At 50.0% G+C, this 22,207-nt stretch overlaps 1 protein-coding gene across 2 annotated transcripts; it reads left to right on the top strand.

The window, feature by feature from the left end:
- Positions 1-33: 33 nt before the first annotated feature.
- Positions 34-17,482, top strand: IGFBPL1 (insulin like growth factor binding protein like 1). 2 transcript variants are annotated; one of them, XM_086683550.1, is made up of 5 exons: positions 34-499; positions 10,124-10,233; positions 10,958-11,074; positions 12,891-13,072; positions 14,908-17,482. In XM_086683550.1, the coding sequence occupies exons 1-4, from the start codon at positions 52-54 to the stop codon at positions 13,038-13,040; spliced, it is 825 nt and encodes a 274-aa protein (XP_086539676.1). In that variant the 5' UTR covers positions 34-51; the 3' UTR covers positions 13,041-13,072; positions 14,908-17,482. The 2 variants fall into 2 exon arrangements, with proteins under 2 accessions (XP_086539676.1, XP_025772416.2); XM_025916631.2 differs by having other exon boundaries at positions 12,891-13,049; positions 14,908-16,834.
- Positions 17,483-22,207: the final 4,725 nt, after the last annotated feature.

Below are 22,207 nucleotides of genomic sequence, written 5' to 3'. Positions count from 1 at the left end.
AAGCCCAGCGCAGCGCGAAGAAGAGGCGCCAGTGCCGTCCCGAAGCAGACCATGCCGCGCTCCACCTCGCTCTTCCCGCTGCTGCTTCTGCTGCTGCCGCCGCTGGCCTCGGGCCTCGGACTCCGCGCCGCCGGCGGCCGGCGCCCCGAGTGCGGTCCGTGCCGGCCCGAGCACTGTCCGGCGCCCGCGCGCTGCCCCGCGCCCGCGATTGCGGCGCGCGACGAGTGCGGCTGCTGCGCGCGCTGCCTGGGCGCCGAGGGCGCGAGCTGCGGGGGGCGGGCCGGCGCGCGCTGTGCCCCGGGCCTGGTGTGCGCCAGCCGCGCCGCGGGGGCGGCGCCCGAGGGCACCGGGGTCTGCGTGTGCGCGCAGCGCGGCGCCGTCTGCGGCTCCGACGGCCGCTCCTACCCCAGCGTATGCGCGCTGCGCCTGCGCGCCCGGTACACGCCCCGCGCGCACCCGGGCCACCTGCACAAGGCGCGCGATGGCCCCTGCGAATTTGGTGAGTATGGCTTTTGCCCCGCGGTGCTGGGGTATGAAGAGAAAGAGGGACCCCTCGCCCCAACCCTCAGGAGTGTGGGGCTAAGGATCCCTCAAAGCACAGTGATTGACAGCCTAAGGTTTCCCTTCGTAAGCAGTTTTTATTACCTGGCCAGGTACTCAAGAAGACTGGGACAGGAATGCACATCCTGCACCCTTGCTTACCAAGCTCATGGAGATACAAGTCCCCGAGCTGGTCAGAATTTTGGTGAGCCTGTTGTCCCTTTTGGTATAGTACCACAAAGGCCTGCAGTTATGGGCAGGCCTGACATGTTTACCTCCATCAGCCTGGGAGTTGGGGGAGGAGGTGTCTTACTGGGTGCAAGTCCCCCTGGGTCCGGCACCAGGCCAGGCCAGGGTGGGGTTTTTGAAGGGAGAGGCAGAGAAAGTGAAGATCCTGGATGAGGAGGAGCTGAAGACAGGGGACTCAGGAATCACTGGGCCAGAACACCAGGGTTGGGGCCCTGCTGGGAGGACCTGAGGGCTCTCCCACCCAAGACAGATAAGACCTTTGGAGACCTGAGCTCTGAAAAGATGGTGCCATCAGGGAGAGAGCTGGGTTTTGTGGGTGTAAGGCTTATATGATTCGGAGGGTGAAGAAATAGAAATTTATTCATTGCTGAGTACCTAGAAACTTAAAGTTCATTAACTTCACAGTAAAGTCATCTAAAGTTGCCCACCTCTATATGTAATTTTTAAAACCCAAACAAAAATAAATGAAAAACATCAGTATAGGTATGCCCAGTGAAGCACCCTCCTGCCCCATTAGGTTTTGGAGAACTGCCCCTGTCTACACTGCCTGGAGGGGGCAGTGAAGAGTTGAGGTGAGTGAGCTTGTGGCCAGGATGTTCCAAGGAGCCTGGCTTGGAGCTCTGGCCTGGGCCTGGAGACCCAAGTCTAGACCTAAATGCCTAAGTTGGGGTGATGACTTTAGCTCCAACAGGGAAACCTTGGCAGTGGGGGATGACCTTTTCCAGACCTTGGGAAATTTCTAGTATTATTTCCCCCCAAGCATTCCTAGTAGATGCACTCAAGTGCAGGAGACCCAGGGGGTTGTTCGGGATGAGACAGGAGGGCTCCTGTCCCGGAAAACAAAAACAATGTGCTGCCCTTTGAGGGGTCTGAGGCAGCCCTGGAGCACAATGAAGTCATGGGTAGCTGTTCCTGGCTGGGGCACCCAGTGGAGGAAAGAGCTGGCTGGTGCTTCTGTGATGCTGCTGGTTCCCTGAGTGACCTTGGGCTGTTACCTACCCCTCTCTGGGCCGAGTCAGCCCTGTGGAACCACTATTGAGTCCCCCTTCCACTTTGAACCTTTGTTTCTGCTGTGTGGCATTAAACAGTCCTGTCTCCTCCCTTCTAGTTCCTATTCCTCCTTTTTACAATCTGCTTTCCTTAGCAGTTAATTCACAGGCAGTTCTCTTTGTCTCCAGACAAGTAACTCCACATGCAGGAGACACAAGAAATGCTGACCAGGTCCCCAGAATCCAACCGGTGCTGATAGTCTCAGATAATTTCTCCTTGGAGTGATAGTCTGTTCCTAAGAGAGAGCCACCTTGAAGACACATAAACCAATTCTGCTATTATGCAGAGGAGACTGAGACCCAGGGGGGCAGGGGACACATCCAGAGTGACCAGTAAAGCCTGACCAGCATCCAGGACCCCGACACCTTGTGCAGTTGCTCTTTCAGGACAGGAGTTGATAGTGTTAAGTCAGGCAGGTGGTGGTTGCCATGGTTACCAGAGTGCGGCCAGATGGCAGATGGAAACCCCATACCCCTAATTCATTGAAAATTACCAAATGACAAGTAAATGTGACAGCCCCTCCAGTCTGATCTAGGGGGCTCTGAGGCCCACCCCAGGCACAAGCCCCAGGAGTAAAGATGTTCAAGGGGCCAAAAGGAAGGGAATTCAGAAGCTGCTTTTAATGATCCCATTAGTGACAGGCATCAGGCCTCCCCGGAATTTAGCTCTCCTTCCCCACCAGCAGTTGTATCATTTGCCACAGACCTGGGCACTGTTCCCTATCTCTTTTTGTCCTGAAGTGTTTGTGACACTGAAGTGTTTGTGACCCCTGCCCATGTGAAGCATGAAGGTGTAGACAGGGGGATCTTTCCTGGCCAGTGAAGGTGGCACCTCGTGCTGTGCTGCCCTAAAGCCATCCTTTATTCAGAGGACATAGCAGGGGCACTTTTTAACAATGCCCCTAGGGACCCTGGTGGAAGGGAAACAGGCTGAGTCACAACAGCAGCTGTTCTCCTTCAATACTGGTAATAAAATCACCCTCCTTGGCCCTCACCTATCCTTCAATAAACGAGCACCTGACTTTCACTGAATGAGACCAACGTAAATATTTATTAGGTTCCGCACAGTGTGGAAGTGTTCTTACACATAACTCTGAGGGGCATTTGGAAACCATGTACAGGCTTAAACTCTGACCTTTCCTCCCGTGCTCTGAAACTCCCCCAAAAGCCTAAGAGCGAGAGCAATCCTTTGATTAACACATTTAATGAAGATTCCTCCTGTTCCCACATATGAATAGTTCTTTACTGTTCGAAATTGTTCTTGCATTCCATCTTCTTACTCAATTCTCACGGCTACCCTGGCCAGATCTCACTCCTATTTAATAGAAAGGAAAACTGAGGCTCACGGAAGGGAGCTCCCTGGCTAGCTCCTAGCTGATGTAGGGCTCCAGCCTGGGGTTTCCTGGCTTTTTTTCTTCTTTAATGTTTATTTACTTAAGCGAGGGGGGTGTGCAGAGAGAGACGGAGACACAGAATCAGAAGCAGGTTCCAGGCTCTGAGCTGTCAACACAGAACCCTACACAGGGCTCGAACTCATGAACTGTGAGATCATGACCTGAGCTAAAGTCGGACGCTCAACAGACCGAGCCACCCAGGCACCCCTCCTGGCTCTTTTCAGACGGAGCCATGCACCTCTAACCTGCTGGCCACCTGATTAGAAAGCGGCTACAAAGTGGCTACACTTGAATCTTGAGGGTTTCTCAGTCTGGATCCACCGTCCTGTTTTCCCTCCAAGGCTTGCTGCTGGTTCCTCTATTGAGCACTGGGTGATGGCTCCAGAGAGGAACAGGGGTAGCTTTATAGAAGCGAAAATGCCTGAGAGGAACCCTGAAGGACTGGCAGAAAATTCTTGGGCAGAGAAAAGGGGATAGGAAGGCTCAGCATGAACTAGGTAGGCATGGAGGTAAGAGCAGGTAGGAGGAGGTAGGGGGCCCATGATGGGTGTGAACAGTGACCTGCTGACAGGTACCCAGGGGGATAATGGGGGAAGGGGGTGAGACCCAGAGAGGTTGGGAGGGGGGGCATTGCCAGCCTTGAGTGCCGGACTGAGGGATGAAGCTTTGTTCTGTACGAAGTTACTGTTTTCGCTCCTCTGTTGTAAGGTGGTGTGGCATTGTTTTTGTTGTTAAAAGGCTGTGTTGTTCCATGTGTGCTCCCTGACCATTTGCTAACATTGGGAGGGGGCGGGGATCCTGCAGACAGCAGGTTGATAGCATGTTTTGAATGCTAAATTAGATAGGAACAGGGCCCCGTGCCAATACCCAACAGGGCACCGAGCCCCTGAGCTTCAGTGAGCTCTTGAGATCCTGAATCTTAGAAAATTCACCTCAGCTGAAATTCCAGTCCACTTAGAAATCTCAGTCTGTGCGAGGTGCGTGTTACCAGGTAACCAGGAGAGGCTGCGAATGCCACTTTGTGAGAGGGACAAAGAAGGGGGGCCTCGTGCTCAAAAGCCTTTCATGCCGAGGGAGGGGGTCTGAGGCACAGGCTGCGGGGAGCTGGATTAAGCTGTTTCTCCTTCCACATCCTAACATGACTATTAGCATAAATTATCAGGGCTGTTCAGTGCGTTGATGATTAAACTCTTTGGCTGTGCACTTCTTTGCACAAGCAGATGGGGTCCTGGGGGATGACTCTTGATACTCCTTCTTTCCTTGGCACTGTTAACTTTAAATAAACCTGGGAGGCATTTGAGAAGATCGTCCATTCTAGCCATCCAGGACATATTTAGTTGACCAGGTGGGGGGACAGATCAGCACACACTATAATAATAATATCGATCCTTTTCATTTGTACAGATCCACATGGTTAATAATTCAGTCACATCCATTCTGTCCCTTCACCCCAGAGGATGTGGGGTAGCAGTCATTGTCTTTGTTTGCAGACAAGGAGGAAATGGTTAGCAACTTGCCCAAGCTCCATTGGTTGGCACCTGGACCCCCAGGCATTTGAGTTTCCCTTGGTGCTATTTTGCCCACCCCCAGTGGGTGTACAGGTGGGTGACTATTCTGTTACCTGATGGATGGATCTGTGTGTGCCATCCCAGCATTTCTAGGGCTGTTGCTGGCACAGACAGAAAGGAACAAGTATTGAGCAAGAAAGATCTAGAGAAATGAAGCTGGCACATTCAGACTGGACCCACGAGGCACCATCCTCCCTCTTGAAACCCACATTACTCTTGTCAAATTCAGGTAGAAAGCCCTGGCTCTTCCAGGAGTGTGGCAACTCTGGCAACAGTGAGGTGAGAGGCTATGCCCCAGGTTTGCCAGGATGAGGGCTATGGGCATGGCCTCTGGATCAAGGTAGATAGAGCCCACCCATAGGCCTGCTCCCCCAGAGGCCAGTAGGGGCTTTGGAGCAGGCAAGGCACTTTGAGATTACCCTTGGGGTAGCACAGTCTGCCAAATCCTTGGGTCTCTCTGTGGAAGCCTTTTAGTTTGCAAGGGGTCTTGTAACTGTTCCTCCCAATAGCTGAGGGGGAGGCGTTGGGGTGGGGAACAGACTCCTGTGCCCATTTTAAAGAAGACACTGAGACCAAGTCACAGCATTGGGGTGTAGCAGAGACAGGATTTGAACCTGGGTTCATCCTGCCTGTGGTCATGACGTTGAGCACCCCAGCACGGCACTCGAATGAGCCCTTGGGGACAGTAGGATTGGGAATGTCCTGCTAGTGTAAAGGACGTACCAGCCATTTAATAGTATCTCTACATCAGTCCCAGGGGTGATGTTTGGAGGGTTTTATTCCTGTGCAGAAGAGAGTAAATGGAGCAGCCCAGAGACCGTATCCTTAGAAAGACCTGCTGGTGAGATTGACCCTTGGCTAGTGTCTGGGAACTTGGATTTCAGGAGGGTTCCTGCCATTTTTGGAACTGCTGAGGGTGGCTTACTGTGCCTAAACTATACCAACACTGTGGTTCATGGTGCACACCTGCTTTCCTTCTGGGACCCTGGAATTTTGGTACATAATAAGCAGAGGGTGCCCAGGTGACCTACCGCCAATAAAAATCCTAGGCAAGGGGTGAGCCTCCCTGGGAGATGGCATTTCACACATGTTCTCACCATTCATTGCTGGGGTATTAAGCGTGTCCTGTGTGATCCACTGGGAGAGGTTCTTGAAAACTTGTGCCTGGTTTCCCGTGTCTTCACCCCGTGAACCTCTTTTCCCTTTGCTGTTTTGCTTTGTCTCCTTTCACTGTAATAAATCATAGCTGTGTGTAAAACTGTGCTGGGTTCTGGGGGCACCTCGGTGGCTCAGTCGGTTAAGCATCCTACTTGAGCTCAGGTCATGATCTCATGGTTGGTGGGTTTGAACCCTGCATCAGGCTCTCTGCTGTCAGTGTGGAGCCTGCTTTGGATCCTCTGTCCCGTCCTCTGCCCATCCTCCACTTGCATGTGCATGCGCTTTCTCTCTCTCTCAAAAATAAATAAACATTAAAAAAGCAAACAAACAAAAAAAACACCTGTGCTGAGTTCTGTGTGTCCTCCCAGCAAACACTGAACCTGGGGATTGTCTTGAGGATCCTCAACACAATCCCTAAGGAACCCTTTATTATTCTGGAATGGAAACAGGCAACAAATGTTTTACTTTAAAAATGAGTGTGGTGGGGCGGCTGAGTGGCTCAGTCAGGTAAGCATCCGACTTCAGCTCAGGTCATGATCTCATGGTTTGTGGGTTCCAGCCCTGCACCAGGCTCTGTGCTAATAACTCAACAACTCAGAGCTTTTAGCCGGCTTCCGATTCTGTGTCTCCCTCTCTCTCTGCCCCTCCTTACTCATGCTTTCTCTCTCCAAAATAAAATAAACATTAAAAAATTTAAAAAGTAAAAATCAGGGGCGCCTGGGTGGTGCAGTCGGTTAAGCGTCCGACTTCAGCCAGGTCACGATCTCGCGGTCCGTGAGTTCGAGCCCCGCGTCAGGCTCTGGGCTGATGGCTCAGAGACTGGAGCCTGTTTCCGATTCTGTATCTCCCTCTCTCTCTGCCCCTCCCCCGTTCATGCTGTGTCTCTCTCTGTCCCAAAAATAAATAAAAACGTTGAAAAAAAAATTAAAAAAAAAATCAGCGTGGAGTTGATGGAATCAGGGTGAGTTTGAGTCTCCACTCCTCCAGGCACTTCATCTTTCTGAGGTTTGGTTTTGTGATTTGTAAAAGGGGGATAAAAGCATGTGCTTAGCAGGGTGGGTATAAGGATGAAAGGAGGAGTGTATGTGGAAGTGTCATCTAAGTAGCAGGCAAGACAGTGTGGGACAGAGCTCAGAGCCCAAGCCCTGGGCTCAAAGCCTTGCCTATCATTTAAGCCTGGGTAACTCTGGCTAGCTCTACAGCTGGTGAAACTGCTGGAAAGACCGAACGGGTTAATCCTCTGTAAACAGAATAGAGTGCCTAGCACACTGCAAGCTGTCAGAGTCAGATGGTGGCATTATTACCATTGTTACTATTATGACGTCGATAGCTGATTAGAAAGAGCTATTATGGATAAAAATGTTTTAAATTTACAATCAGATATGTTAATATCAAAATGAGATTACTATGACAAAAGGCAGCATGAGGAAATTTTTTGAGATAACTGGACTCTTCTATATCTTGGTTGTGGTGGTGGTTATGTGACCGTAGGCATTTGTCAAAACTTAGAGCCGCACTCTGCAAGGAATAACATGCTGTATGTAAATTTAAAAATAAACAAAAATTTGAATGTCACTTTATCAATGAAAGCTGGGACTCTTTTGTAAAAGAGGTGGTATTTTCTGCCACAAGATCAGTAGCAAAGACAGTATTTCCAAGACAGTCTTTCTTAATTGCAGTTACTCAAAGGAGGGAGAGGGAAATTCGAGGAGAGAGAACGTTGAAATGTGATTTACCAGTTTATTCATTTAGGACTGAAAGGGATTGATGAAACCTCATTTAAAATTGATGACTTTACATGAATGAAAGTAAAACATGTTGATTGAGTGTCCCTCTGGAATCCATTGAGGGCTCTGGAATAAGATGCGGTTGTGATTGTTCCCCCAGCGAGCCATTTGAGGACGGCTGGGCTCCGGGGAGGTGGTGTTGGCAGGAGGGGGTGGATAAATTAGACTCTCTTTGTCATGTTGCAGATGGGGCCCCTGCTGGAGAGGCGGGGGTGGGGGTGTCCTTTGTAGCAGTTTGCAGGTGGCTAGGATGCATAGGGCAATGTTAGAAGCCTAAGACCTTGGTTCACTGGGGGGCCTTTGGTTATACTCAGTGTTGTGGCTAGAGGTGTGGTGCTTGGGGTCAATCATACAGGCACAACTGAAGGAGTGGGCTGATCAGGCTGAGAGGGGAGAAAGCAGCCTGGGCCTGGGGAGGAGGACAGTGTGGCACTTCAACTAGGAACTTCTCAGATGCCTGCACGGTCTCCACCCCAGCCAGCCTACCCACACCCTCCCTCCCCTTTCCGGGGTGGAGAAGGTAGTGTCTGTATTCATTGGAGGCCATCGGGGCACTCTCTGGGGGCTGTAGGACTCCAGGAGGCATCAATGTGTGGGAGTTATAGGGAGGTGGGTTTTAGCTCCAAGTGAAAACAAGCTTTCTTAGGAACAGAGCCCTCCAAAGATGGAGAGGCCTGGCTCCATAGGTAGTGAGCTCTCTATCACTGGAGGCATGTAAGTAAATGCTAGATGAGCATACCACAGATGATCAGGCACAGGATCTTGGGGAGTTGGGCCCCTCTGGTCTGAGACTCTGGTTCTAAGACAACTTTCCAGAGACTTTTTTTTTCTTTGGTACCAGCTTGACAAAGTCTGTCTGGAGAGGCCAGAGCAGTCTCATTTCTGTGCCCTTTCACTCCTGAACTTCCCTGCTCTTCTTGTGGCCTTCCGTCTCCCTCCTTTGCTCTCCTTTTTATTGCAGCCTCACCCAGGCAGGCGAGGGCCCTTTCCTTCATGCTTCAGCAGAGCCCTAGGAGCATAGACCCTGCAGTTTGATGGCCAGACAATGAATGTGTTTGCTCTTTATTTGCCATTTGCTTCTTCATCCAGTCACCTGCTTACCAAACCTGCTCCTGACCTCCACTTACGTGTCCTGTTAACTTAAACCATTACTCTAGCACTCATCACCTAGTAAGATGAGCTCAACAGCCCTGTGAGCAGGGGGTATTATCCCCATCTTAAAGATGAGCAGACCCAAGCGGAGAGCATTTTCCTCCCCATGCCTCCCCATTGCATCTTGCCCAAGAAACCGAGGGCCAGATGCAGGGATGGGCCCAGCTGCCGTCTAGTTCAAGTGAGGCGGGATGGAAGCACCTGGACGCCAGCAGGCTGTGCTCCAGCAGGTCAGAGAAGTACAGACACCTGGTCCTGGACTAGGACACATACCTTCTGGGCCCTGTGGAGTTGAGGGCTATATTCCATGCAGAGTGGGGGAGGCAGTGTGGGCAGGTCCATTGAGGGGCTGGGTGGAAGGCCAGAGCCGAGGTGGCTGCACTTGATTCTTTTAGCACCAGTGTGAGCAGAGGAGGCAGTGGGCCCAGGGAGGAGGACAGTGTGGCACGTCAGCTAGGAACTTCTCAGATGCCTGCATGGTCTCTATCCCAGCCAGCCTGCCCACACCCTCCCTCCCCTTTCGGTAATGTTCTGGCAGCCTTGAGCTGCACTGCCTGGGTACCGTGATCCCGGCAGCTCCCTCTCTCCGGGCGTCCTCTGTCCCAGTGCCGGCTTCCGTGCCTGCAGCTCTGCCCACCAGGAGGGGGCTGTCGGGGCAGGGAGGCCTCCTGTGGAGTCTGAGAGTCTGAGATATGCAAACGAGCGTCTGGACCGGCCCCGCAGGGGGTCTCAGCTCCGTGTGTGCAGCTGTTCCGCAAGGCCTGTTCTTTGAACCGCCCTCCACGTGGAAGGAGAAAAGCCCATCTGTTAGAAGACTTGGCATTAGTGAGGTGGCACCAGCCCCTCCTCACGCACGCTCAGTGTCTCACAGAGTTGAGCTGTAAGCAGATGGCAGCCGGAGTCCTGGAAGGAAGGGGCCCTGGGTGGGAGTGTGATGAGACCAAGCCCTGCCACAGACAAGGCGGGCGATTTGGGAAGTCGCCTCTCCTCCCCAGATCCCTGTTTTCCTGTTGATAGAACAAAGGCAAGGATGAGGAAACATGTAGGCATGCCTCCAAGTCTGAGGGAAACACAAGTGCGTTCTTTATGTGTGTAGAGCTTTCTTCTGCTGCTGCCCCCTCACGTCGGACTATCCCAGCTGGCTCTCTGCAGGTAGGGAGTTCTAGTGGTGGGGTGCTGGGAACCTGGCAGGGTAAAGCTTGTGATCCCTTGTCTTCTTCCTCCAGCCCCCATGGTTGTCATTCCACCCCGGAGTGTCCACAACGTCACTGGTGCACAGGTGTACCTGTCCTGTGAGGTGAGGGCTGTGCCCACCCCTGTCATCACGTGGAGGAAGGTACTTATGTCCAAGAATTTGTGTGTGTGTGTGTGTGTGTGTGTGTGTGAGAGAGAGAGAGAGAGAGAGAGAGAGAGAGAGAGAGAGAGAGAGAATATGAGAGAAAGAGAGGTGTTTCTCATGTGTATGTCTTTATATGTGAAGCCAACTATTTAAAAAAGATATCTTACATGTTCACTCCTCTACCTCCAGGTTTATGCCTCAAAACTTTCACCCCAAAGCTGCCCCCAGAGAAGGAGAGTGCCATCCTTCCTTGTGCCATTTGCTTCTTTGGCCACTTAGTGGTCGGAAAGTTCATCTACTTACCTAGCCTAGTTCCACTAGAATGAAGTTAGAGCCTGCTTCACTGGATCTGGGTTTTAGAAAGACTATCCAAGTCTTATTCAAAAACTAGATCTTCCTGCAGATCAATTTTTGAGAGACTGGTGTGGATCACAGCATTTCTTGTCCCCCTATCTCGACCGACAGCCCAGAGAAGGGCCATGAAATTCTGAGCTGCTTCTGTGAGATAGTGATGGCGTCCGCATCGTTGCTGTCCAGCAGGGGGTGCTGTCTGCACATACATTTAGGTTTAAAAAGCCACTGACCTTTGAATAGGAGTAAGAGGTGCTAGGGTTTGGCCTTTGAGTCAGTAGGAAGATGTAGACAGCAAGGATGTCTGTGGTGCAGTTCTTAGCCAGAAATGCTCTTTCTAAATCACTCCTGGCTTTCCTGTCCTCTGTAGGTCACACAGTCTCCTGAGGGCACTCAGGTGCTAGAGGACCTTCCTGGGGACCACGTCAATATAGCTGTCCAGGTGCGAGGGGGCCCTTCTGACCACGAGGCCACAGCCTGGATTTTGGTGGGTATCTCATTTGTTTAGGATTACTTGGCTATTGTTCACTGGCCCTTATAAAGCACCCTTTATATTTCTATAGCACATTACACATTTCAAAGCTGTTCTTATCCCTTTCTTGTTGGACCCTACCATAACTGTGAGGAAAGCTTAACCCCGGAGAGCGTAAGTGGTCTTCACTGGTGGTCAGAATTGTGGCCCCAAAAAGATGTCCATGTCCTAATCCCTGGAATCCGTGGGTATGTTATATGCATGAGGGGAGTAAGGTTGCAGGTGGAATAAAGTCAGCTAATCAGCTGACTTTGAAGATGGAGGAAGAGAGCCACAAGCCAAGGAACACAGGCAGCCTATCTAGAATGGGTTTTCCCCTAGGATTCCTGGGAAGAAGGCAGCTCTGCTAATACCTTCTTCTTAGCCCCCTTTCTCATTCAAGAACTAAATAAATACAGGCACGCCTGGCTGGCTCTGTAGGGAGAGCATGCAACTCTTGATCTCAGAGTTGTGAGTTTGAGCCCCACGTTGGACACAGAGGTTGCTTAAAAATAAAATCTTTTTTTATATAATTTTAATTTTTTTATCTTTTAAATAAAGTCTATTTATTTTGAGAGAGAGAGAGAGCAGGGGAGGGGCAGAGAGAGGAGAGAGAGAGAGAGAGAGAGAGAGAGAGAGAGAAACCCAAGCAGGCTCTGCACTGTCAGCACCCAACACGGGGCTCAAACTCATGAACCATGAGATGAAGACCTGAGCCAGAGTCAGACACTTAACTGACTGAGCCACCCAAGCACCCCAAAAATAAAGTCTTTAATGAAAAATTTTAAAAACCTAAATATAATAAATTTGTGTTGTTTTAAGCCATTAAATGTGTGGAAATTAGTTCCAGCAGCCACAGGAAACTAATACACTTGCCCAAGACCATGTGGCCAGTAGAGGGAAGACCGCACATTGGCGCCCCCCTCCAGGGCTCCTCTAGGCCACTTGGAGTAGTTTAAGTTGCTAGAACAGTGTGGTCTGAAAGAGTGAGGGAGTGACGGAATGGGGGTCCGTGTTGGGCTAGTCAGTCTACCTCTTGAGCTTCAGTGTCCACAACTGTAAGAGGAGGGCCCTGTGACCCAACAGTCTGTGACTTACCTGCCAGCCTCCTGTAATGTCAGGATAACAATGCTCCCCCTTTCCCTCACAATCAGCATGAGTTTAAAATGAGATGGTGTACGTAACTCCCCTGCCAGTCTGCCGAGTGACTCACGATTGACAGAGACAGCAAGAGAGGAGAGAGCCAGTGTGGGTCTGCTCTGCAGGGGCGTAAGAACAGGCTGCTCTCTGAGGGTGTCTGTTTCCTTTCACTCCCATCTCTGCAAGGTTTGGTGACTTCTCCATCCAGCTCAGGGACTCAGAATGCAGCTGGGTCCGTGGCTTTTTCAAATCAAGCACATCCCCGTCTTTATTACAAGAAAGGGTAGGGGGAGATGTTCTCTCTTGTGTTACTTTGTAAAGGCTGCCTCCATTGGGAACCCCCGTCAGTAAATTTTCATTCTTTTAATTTGCAGTATTTTCTTGTGATGTATACTTATCACCTTCAATAAGAGGACCAGGTAAGCTCACAGTAAAAGGCAGGAATGCAGAGGAAGCCTTAAAATGAGAGCTGCAACAGAGGGTACAGAGTATAAAATTTAACTTTCTTGGTAGCTAAGGCAAGAAGAGAAATAATGTGCTCTATCTTATTTTGAAAAAGAATAAGTGCTCAGAGATATCATTAGGGACTAAATAAGGAAGTGATTTTGCTGTGCCATATATGACCATATAAGCTTGACTGTTTTATTTCTAGATCAACCCTCTGAGAAAGGAAGATGAGGGAGTGTACCTGTGCCATTCAGCAAATGCGGTTGGGGAGGCCGAGTCCCACGGCACGGTGACAGTTATGGATCTGAGTAAATACAAAGTCCCCCGCTTCCCAGCTCCAGACGACCGCATGTGATGGAGCAATGTACGTGTTCTAAGTCATTTTCGGTATTTATACACCTGTGTCACAAGAGATTGAGGTGCCTGATAAGATGTATGATAAGAAAGAAGAAAAATACATAAATCGAGGAAAGCAGAGGAATACCCAACAGTGGGAACATATTACAGATAGCAGGTAGAATCTGTAGGATGGTCAACACCCATACCACTCTGGGCTTCCCACCTAGCATTGCAAAGTCGGGAACTGTGAACGTTGTGGGTGTCAGTAGGTGGGAAAGACCAGTTGCTTGTTTTCTGTTTCTGAAGTGGAACAGAATATTTCCTTCAAGTCCTGGAGAGGGCACAGAGAGAGCAGACATTGTCATTGTGACAGCACCTGTGGGAAAACGTGCCCGCAGAGGAGGCTGTCTGTCTGTCCCCGGGTTCTTCCTGGGGAAGAACAGCAGGTCATGCTTAGCAGCGTGTCTCCAGGAGAATCTGCGTCTCCCCTGGCCCTGTGGCTTTGTCCTCATAGTCAGCCGGGTGAGAGCTGGGGTTGCTTTAGTCCCTAGGAAACAAGCCCCCTAATTAGCCAGCTTTTGCTGCTAAACAGCCCCAGGGCCCGCTGGTGCACAGCCATCAACGTTTATGTCTTGCTCACATTCCTTGTCGTGGCTGCGGGTTGGTTGGCTGTGGCTCTGCTCTGAACGTCATATGGGGACCCAGCTGGAGGAGCAGCCCCAGCGTGGACTGGGTCCATTCTTTGTGGCAGAGGAGATGAACGAGAGATTGAGCCAGGTACACAGTCCCTTTTAAAGCTTCTGTTCAGATGTGGCAGATGTCACATCTGCTTAAGTGCAGCCATGCCCGGCATCAGTGGGGTAGGGGACGTCTGCTGCCATCACAGGAGGCCAGGGGCCGGGATGCAGGATTTTGCTGTGGCTGTAATCCATAGTCTTTCCTATTGAGCCACTACTGTTGTGTAGCTTCTGTGTACAAGGCCTTACGTCAGGTCTGTACGGATGCACAGAAAACCAAAACAGAGAACGTCATTAAGCGAGAATGGGGTACAGTGTTAAGGAAGTGAGGGGCGTGCATGAGTTTGAGGAGAGGGAAGCTGCTTAGAACTGGGGAAAAACGAAGATGTTGCTGAGAAAGTGGCATTGGGGATGAAGGATGGTGGATGAAGTAGTTCGAGCTCTTGGAAACAGGGAGGAAGACAGAAGGTAGGAAATGGTCAGATAGGAATTCAGGTAGGAGATGGCTCTTAAAGTTGCCCTCCTGATACTCTGGTTTTTCTGTGTATGTATTGTTCTATGTTGTCATATACATATCACGTATCAGGACTTTTTTCCTGCACACGTGTACACATATACATGCATATACATATGTATGTGTGTGTGTATATATATATATTTCATGTTTCAAATGTGTACACAATTTTTAAGTATATACGTATTTAAAAAATACAGTGAACTCAGGCTATGAACGCAGTCTATTACAGATGAGTTTTCAAAAGAGAGCCACAAAGAACCATGGAATTTTAAGAACATGCAACCACCCAGTTCTTCAGTCCCCCCTACAACATGCAGTACTGTCCAGCTCTTGTTTGCATACCTTCAGTGGTGTGGAGCTCACTACCATCAGACATCTATCTTTGGATTTCCCAGTATTTGAAAGTTCTTCCTTGTATTAAGCTGCATTCTGCCTCCCTGAAATGTCCACCCAGTGGTCCCACTTGTACTTCTTGGACACCCACAAGGCCCCTCTGCTCTCCACCAGCACCACTCCTTGCCAGGAAGATTTAAGATTAAGGATCGTTTCCCCCATCTTCCATTTACCACATAGTTGATTGTGACAGAGTAGACTTCTTTTCTCTTATCCTTTTCTCTTTTTCCTTTTAGGGTCTTAGAAACCTGATGACGAGATGTTGGAAAAGTCAAGTCATGGATCATTTTTTTTTTTTTGTGAAGAGTTGGAGAAACTGTTTGTAGATGACCCCTTTTGTATGTTTTTACAGATTAGATGCAAACTAGATTCGTATGCAGATGTAGTTTTTAGCAGGGCAAGCATTGGGAAACCAGACTGCATGTGGCTTTTCTATACTTTTGAAATGAACTGCTCCGTAAGAATTCTTTTTTAACTACTCCCTCCCAGGGAAGGTCACCTGGTGGTATGTTTGTAATTCTAAAGGGCTGGAACAAGGCCTGTTTCAGCCTTGTGTCTTTACCTCATCTGTCTGTGACTGATTAGCAAAGCTCTGTGACTTAGTGTGTGTTGTAGAAGGAGGGAGAGAGTCCTGCCTTCATCCTCTGCCTGCTCTCTGACTCGCTGTGTGACCTGGATAGGCCCCTCCCCATTCTGGACCTTTGTCTCTAGCTGTTTGGACTAGCTGTTACCCGGGTCCCTTGGAGCCCTGCCATCCCAGAGTAAGATGGCCCTGTGGAAAAAATACAGGAAGTATAGTCTTAGCATTCGTTTTCAAGACTGCTCAAAACAGCTGCCACCGCTTCATACCGGAGTGGGTGTGGAGCTGGCCACAGCTCTTCTGTTCCTGCCATTTTCCCACCTTAAAGAGATGGAGTTCTAGATGGGACACTTTACCAGACTCCGGAGCCCCTTGGCTGGGTGCTTGGGGACCAAGGTGTCCCTTTGTCAACAAGCCCAGCATCCTCTAACCAGGTAAGCAGTAGACACCTGGCTTCTGGACATCAAACTGAAGAAATGGGGTCAGATGCTTCTTCCTCTGAGCTGTGGGATTAGAGTATTAATAGAATACATTTTACTTAGAGACGTTTTGACCTCACCCAGAAATTAGGCTTGCTTTCTTTCTGTTCTTTCTTTTCTTTCTTTCTTGTTTCTTTCCTTTTCTTCTTTTCTTTTCTCTCTTTTTTTAAAATATTTTTAATGTTTATTTACTTTTGAGAGAGAGAGAGAGAGAGCAAGCGCATGTGCCCAAGTTGGGGAGGGGCAGAGAGAGAGGGGGAGACACAGAATCCAAAGGTGTCAGCACACAGCCTGACACCAGGCTCGAATAAACTCACAAACCGTGAGATCATGACCTGAGCTGAAGTCAGAAGCTCAACCGACTGAGCCACCTAGGTGCCCCTCTTTTCTTTTCTTTCTTTCAGTGAGACGAGTATTTATTATCTGACTGAAAAAATAGATTCCCCTGGGTGATTAAAAAATTTTTTAAGTCAGAATTGGGATCTCACTTGTGTCTTGTCCTTAAAGTTCATGAAGTGCTTTTCTGTCTGTGGCCTCTTCACAACTCCAGCACGGCAGGCAGGGTAAACACGGATGTCCCAACTCCCTTTGCAGATGAAGAAACCAGGCTCCGAGAGGGAGATGCTTGCCCAAGGTCCGAGGGCCTCCGAGAAGGACCAGAACTTGGGGCACCCTTTCTATGCCATGGTGCTGCTTCTCGGGATAATCTCATGGCTATGGAAAGGAAGGGGCTTCAGGGACTCTCCTCCTGGTCCCTCTCAGCTTTTACAGCATACTCCCATGCCCCTCCCCGCTAGGTATCACATTCTGGTATCCTTTTTGGAATTGCATTTTCTCCCTTTGAGCCTGGCCATTCCGTATCTGAAATATTGGGGTGGCATCACCCTGATGTACTACATGGCAGGAGCAGAGCCTGAAAATTCAGAAACATGAGGTCCATTTGGGGATTCATCCCTGGCTTGCTGCCTGACTCCAAGCAAGTCCCCTCACCTTCTGGACCTCCGTTTCCTCATTTGAGTAAGAAGCAACGAAACTAGATGGGTAGTTTGCAAACTTTAAAACACTGGAACCCCTGTCTTTGAATAAAATCAGAGTTGAAACTGATTAACTGGAAGCTGTGCCTGTGTGTTGGAAGTTGGGGCTGCGGAGGGTCCGCTCACATCCCTCCCTACTCAGCGCCCCTACCCCCCTCCCGGTACTGCAGGGTTTTTGTACCCAAGGTCTGCGGCTGAGTCTCCGTGTGATTTGCATAGTTGGGAAAAGACTTGGTAAGGCACTTACAGTGAAACTGTCAGAAGTAGGGATGCTGTGGCCCTGGAGAAGGTACTAGAACAACATGCATGTGCTGATAAGCACATCCAGCAAAATCCATTGATTCACCTTACATTTTCCCAAAACAGTTGGAGAGCTGGGTCTAGATGCAGAGAGCAGGGCAGATGGAGCGCTTGGGTGACAGAGCTGAACATCAAAACCACAGGGGGCTGGGTTAGCATCGTAATGATGTGCAAAATAATAATAATATTGCACTCTCTGAAATTTTCACCAAAAAAAAGGCAGATTAAGAGGATTGTTCCAACCTAATGACTTTTTTTGCACTAGGAGAGCCCCCAGACCCCTCCCAGGGCTGAAAGAAAGGGTGCTGTTGCCATTTAGAAACATGGTGCCCCCAGGAACTGGGTTTTCTGCCCTATTTTCATAGATGTGCTGATGTCACATGACCCATGCACCTGAAAATAAATGTTTTTAAGGACAGTCTTTGTGGTCTGTTTGTCCTGGGAACACTGCTGTGGGTGGGCGCAGGTCCCACTGATAGATCTCCACTACCGCTGACCATCTTGTCCTTTCCTCATCCACATCAGCTACTTTAGTCCTAATCCTCCTTCCTCTCACACCTGAGTTCTTGTCACAGCCCCACCTGGACAGCTTGCGTGAAATTTTTAACCAGTCCTAATCACCTCCTACCAGCCTGATCCTTCTAACTCCCCTGGAGCTCATGTCTCCTGCTGGATACGCATCCCAGTATTTCATTCATTCAGCTTAGCTGTGCCCTCTGTCATCTCCCGCGTGCACACGGAGTGGCGTTTTCCAGAGGCCAGAAGGGTGCAGACACCGGCAGGATGAAGGTGGGTGGGAACTGGGCCGTCAGGCGAGACTCCAGTGGGGAAGATGAGGTTGCTGTCCTGCCAGGCAGCACAACGTGTCTGCTTGGTGATCAGAGCAGGGGGAGATCAGAGAAGACTTCCCGGAAGAGGAGGCATCTATGCTGTGGACTGGAGTGGGTATGGGGGATTCTGGGCCAGGGAAACAGCATGCGAAAGGAGCGGGGACGCAGAAGTGCAGGGTGGCTTGTGAAGGCGAGTAGTGAGCTGTGACCGGTTGCCTGGAGCTGTGGTGGCAGGTGGGGGAAGCAGTCTTAGGCCACACCCCTAAATGCCACCTGGCATTTGGGAGGAGGAGGTTGGACCTGATGCTCCAAGCGGTGGGCAGCCTGACTCACAGTCTCCTGCTTATAACTGGGCTTAAGGGAGACCGTTCAAAAGCCAATGTTCAATCCCAAAACCTAACCACTTCCCACCATACACAAAAAAGTCCAATTTTTAGTCAAAATGGATTTTTTCTTCAGATTTTATGGTAAAAATTAATCCTATGTCTTTTAAAAAACATTGCCCTCCCCACTCCCCCAGGATGGATGACACAAGAAAAATTAATAAGAACGAGCAAATCAATCGACAGTGAACAGTCCCCTCTAATGAATTTCCTCATTCCCAGCCTTTGCCAGGGCCTCCTGAACGTTAAATCAGAGAATGATTATTATATGATATTTTAATTAATTAAAGGAAGCGAAAGTGGCCTGGCGTCTGTAGCTGAATAATGAATTCAGAACGTGGGAGCCTGTCACCCAGGACAGAGCAGATAGCAGTGATTGCCCATGCTTGGCTTGGTGGGACTGACTTTGTCTCCTGGAGTGTGGACTTTACAGTCAGGGCTCCCTCTGAGTCCAGGTGCAAGTACATCAGGGGCAGCCAGGAGGCAGAGCAATCTGTCTCCTTTCACTATGGCTGTCTTCCTCATGCCTAAATCTCCCTCAGGGCAGTGGCTGGTTGTCGAGGGAAGAGGAAAAATCATTGGGGGGTGGGGATGGTGTGCAGAAGCCTCTCTTCCCTCCACTCATAAACCCACCCACCACACACATTTGCAGACCACCAACCTTGCTCGGTGCTGAGGGTCTGCTGCCACTCACATCCCCCCCCCCCCGAGTCGCTGGTGGCACCAAGCCACCAGCTGCTGGAGGTGCCATAGTTGTCCCTCAGGCAGAATGGGCATTAGCTTTGGAGTTGAAGACTCAGAAGCAAGGTCAAGCTGCACCACAGTCTGTAGGTCTGGGTCACTTCCTCCGCTTCCAGAGCCTGTAATTCCTGGTCGGTCCTGCTGCCCCGAGCCTGCGTGAGTGAGTGGACATGCTCGGTCCACTCTGGAGGGGATGCTGAGGGCTGGGTGCCAGGTGGCAGGGGCTCAGGGAGACAGGTCAGACATGCTGGGGGGGCTTGTGGAAGACACCATCCAGTGGGACAAAAAGTGAGACCCATTTCATTATATGCTGACAAAAAAGAGCTGGCACAGAACAAAACTAAATGAAGAGTGGGCCTTATGAGCTCAAAGGGGCCAGAGATGGCTGATTAAGATGGTCAGAGAAAGCATCCTGGAGGAGATGGGCCCTCAGTAGGGGTCTGAGAAAATGGGCTGGGTTTGGATAGGAAAGAAGAAAGGAGGAAGGAATAACATAAGCAAAGCTGGAAGGTGGGGTGCAAATGGCCCATGAGAGGGTTAAACTCTAAAAATATCTCTGTGAGGAACATCACACACACCCACATGGAGGTGTCATGTGTGTTAGAGCTGGGATGAGCTATCTGCTGAAAACTGGGGACCTCTCCCCAGTGTCAAAATGTCCTTGTAACTACATTTCCCAGCCTCCTCCGGCACCTTGGTTGGGTCAGGTCATTGGGGCCAGTGGACTGAATGGAAGCAATGTGTTCCATGCCGAGTCCAGGGCTTTAAAGAAGTAGGTGGGCCCTCTCCACACTTTTGTCCCCATCTACCAGCTGACACGGAGGTCTCTGAGGCCCCACGTGGGGGTTTTCACTTGGGTCTGTGGACCCCTAGGGATTCTGTAGATGGATTCATGGGTCTGTGAGCCCCGTGAAAGTGTGCAGAAGTTTAAAAACAATTTTTTTAATGTTTATTTATTTTTGAGAGAGAGGGAGGGACAGAGAGAGAGAGAGAGAGAGCGTGAGTACGGGAGGGGCAGAGAGAGAGGGAGACAGAGAATCCAAAGCAGGCTTGGCGTGTCAGCACAAAGCCTGACGTGGGGCTCAAACTCATGAATCGGGAGATTGTGACCTGAGTCGAAGTTAGGCACTCAACTGACTGAGCCACCCAGGCGCCCCAAAAGTGTTCAGAATTTTATGTGGATGGGCATGGGCGCAGTCTCTTCTAGTAGCTTTCATTGGCTTTTCAGAAGAATACATAACATAAATGGTTAAGAACCATTGCTGACAGTGGAGCCACAAGATGGAAGGAATCTGTGCCTCTGAATCTCCATGTGGGAGATAAGTGCCAATTAACTGGACACCTGCATTAGATTATTACAAGAAATTAACCATCGTTATTCATTAACCACTTGTTAACCACTGGTTAATTACTTAACCAAGATTAAGTAAGAAATAAACGGTTGTTGCGTTGACCCCCTCAAACTTGGCGTTTATTGTGGTACTAAAGTTAGGCTGGGACACGCGGGAAGAGTATGTGGCTGGGGGCCAGGAATCTGTACTTCAGGCCACGCTCTGGCACCACGGAGCCCCATGGCCTTGAACGGGTTACTTGGTCCACCCCTCTACCTAAGTGAGTGGGGAGTCCGGGGCCTCTCCAAGGCCCTCATAATGTGCCTCCTTGCTTTCCTCCCAAGGTCCTCCAATTCTAGGATTAATGTATAGATCCCAGGGGTTTGAGGGGATTAAGTGGTGCTCCCAATCTACAGTAGTCTGGCTTCGACCCCTACCCTTCTACACAAACTGCTCTTACCAAGTCTCGAGGGAACCCTGAGGCTTCAGCCAGGGCACACTTCTCTGTCCTCTTACCTGACCTCTTGGAAGCACTTGACTCTGCCGAGGGCTCCCTCCCTTTGCAAACTCACTCCTTCCTTGGCTTCTTGACTCCTGCCTCTCAGGTCTTTTCCTCATGGTTCTCAGCTGCTTCTCCTTAGTGCCCTTTATGGAATTCTCATTCTTCACTCACCGATGTTGGCATTATCAGGATCAAGCTATCCTTCTTCTCCCAGCAATCTGTTGTCAACATGGCAGCTCCCATGATACTTTTAAAACATGTCAGATCATGTCCCTGCTCTGTTCAAAAACCTCTGATGGCTCCTTCATCATGCAGAGTAAAGGCCCCAATTGGCACAGTGACCTTCAAGGCTCTAATTGCCCTTACCCCAAGACCCTCTACTTCTCTATCTCCATCTCTAGTCTTTGCTTGCTCCACTCTGGCTCCTTGCTTCCAGCCTTTGTGTTCTCTGAGCCCCCAAGATGTGCTCCATCCAGCCTCAGGGCCTTTGCACCTGCCATTTCCATAACTCTTGTAGTCCTTTGTCATCTCTTCAGTGAAACCATCTCTGAGCACCTTATTGAAAACTATAATTCCAACCCCACCCTACACACATTCCCTATTCTCCTTCCCAGCTAGACTTTTCTTTTATCCATCTGACAGACTGTTTCACTTATTTTACTTGTGGTCAGCCTCCCCCATCAGGGAAAAGGTCCAGGACTGGTATTTAGCTCCCTACTGTGTCCCCAGCACCTGGAATAATAGTTCCTAGCACATGGTCAGCACTGAATACAATGTGTTGAATAAGCGAGCAAATAAATGAACTCAGCACCTTGTCCCCAAATCTGCCCCTCCAGCTAGGTTCCCTTTCATAATGCTAGCACTACTGCCACTTGGTCCCCAGCTGGGAGAATGGGTCACTGTAACTTCACTCTCCTTTTGCCACAATCTGTCACCACACCTGAAAGCCCACCTGTGGGCTGCCAGGATCTGCCACCCATCCTGACACCTGGCTCAGGTCAGCATCACTTTGGCAGTGTCATCAGCTCAAGGCCGACCCCCCAACCCATCCTCCCACTGAAGCATAACCAGCTTTAGAAACTACAATATGATTCTATCACTTTCCTTGGGAAGCCCTCATGGCTTCCCACTGCTGGACAGCATGTGAACTTCCTTGTCGGGCCTACAGCCCTTCATAATCCAGCCCCTGCCTCCTCTCAGGCCTTTCTTCCCAGGTTTGTCCTTTCCACACACCATTCCTCACACCCTCCATACTGTCTCACAAACCCCAGGCCCTTCTCCCAGAAACATGCTTCCTGTGTCTGCCTGGTTACCTCCTTTTCATCCAACAGATCCCCTGCCCCTCCCTTGGGCCTC

This window comes from Puma concolor, chromosome D4 (genome assembly GCF_028749965.1).
Source record: "Puma concolor isolate L17-30 chromosome D4, mPumCon1.1.hap2, whole genome shotgun sequence".
Lineage (NCBI taxonomy): Eukaryota > Metazoa > Chordata > Mammalia > Carnivora > Felidae > Puma > Puma concolor.
This window is presented reverse-complemented; position numbering and strand designations above follow the sequence as displayed.

Coding starts and splice junctions, on each gene's coding strand:
- IGFBPL1 (XM_086683550.1), top strand. CDS start 52: ATGCCGCGCTCCACCTCGCTCTTCCCGCTGCTGCTTCTGCTGCTGCCG. Junction 10,234..10,957: donor CTGTCATCACGTGGAGGAAG/GTACTTATGTCC, acceptor TGTCCTCTGTAG/GTCACACAGTCTCCTGAGGG. Junction 11,075..12,890: donor AGGCCACAGCCTGGATTTTG/GTGGGTATCTCA, acceptor TTTTATTTCTAG/ATCAACCCTCTGAGAAAGGA.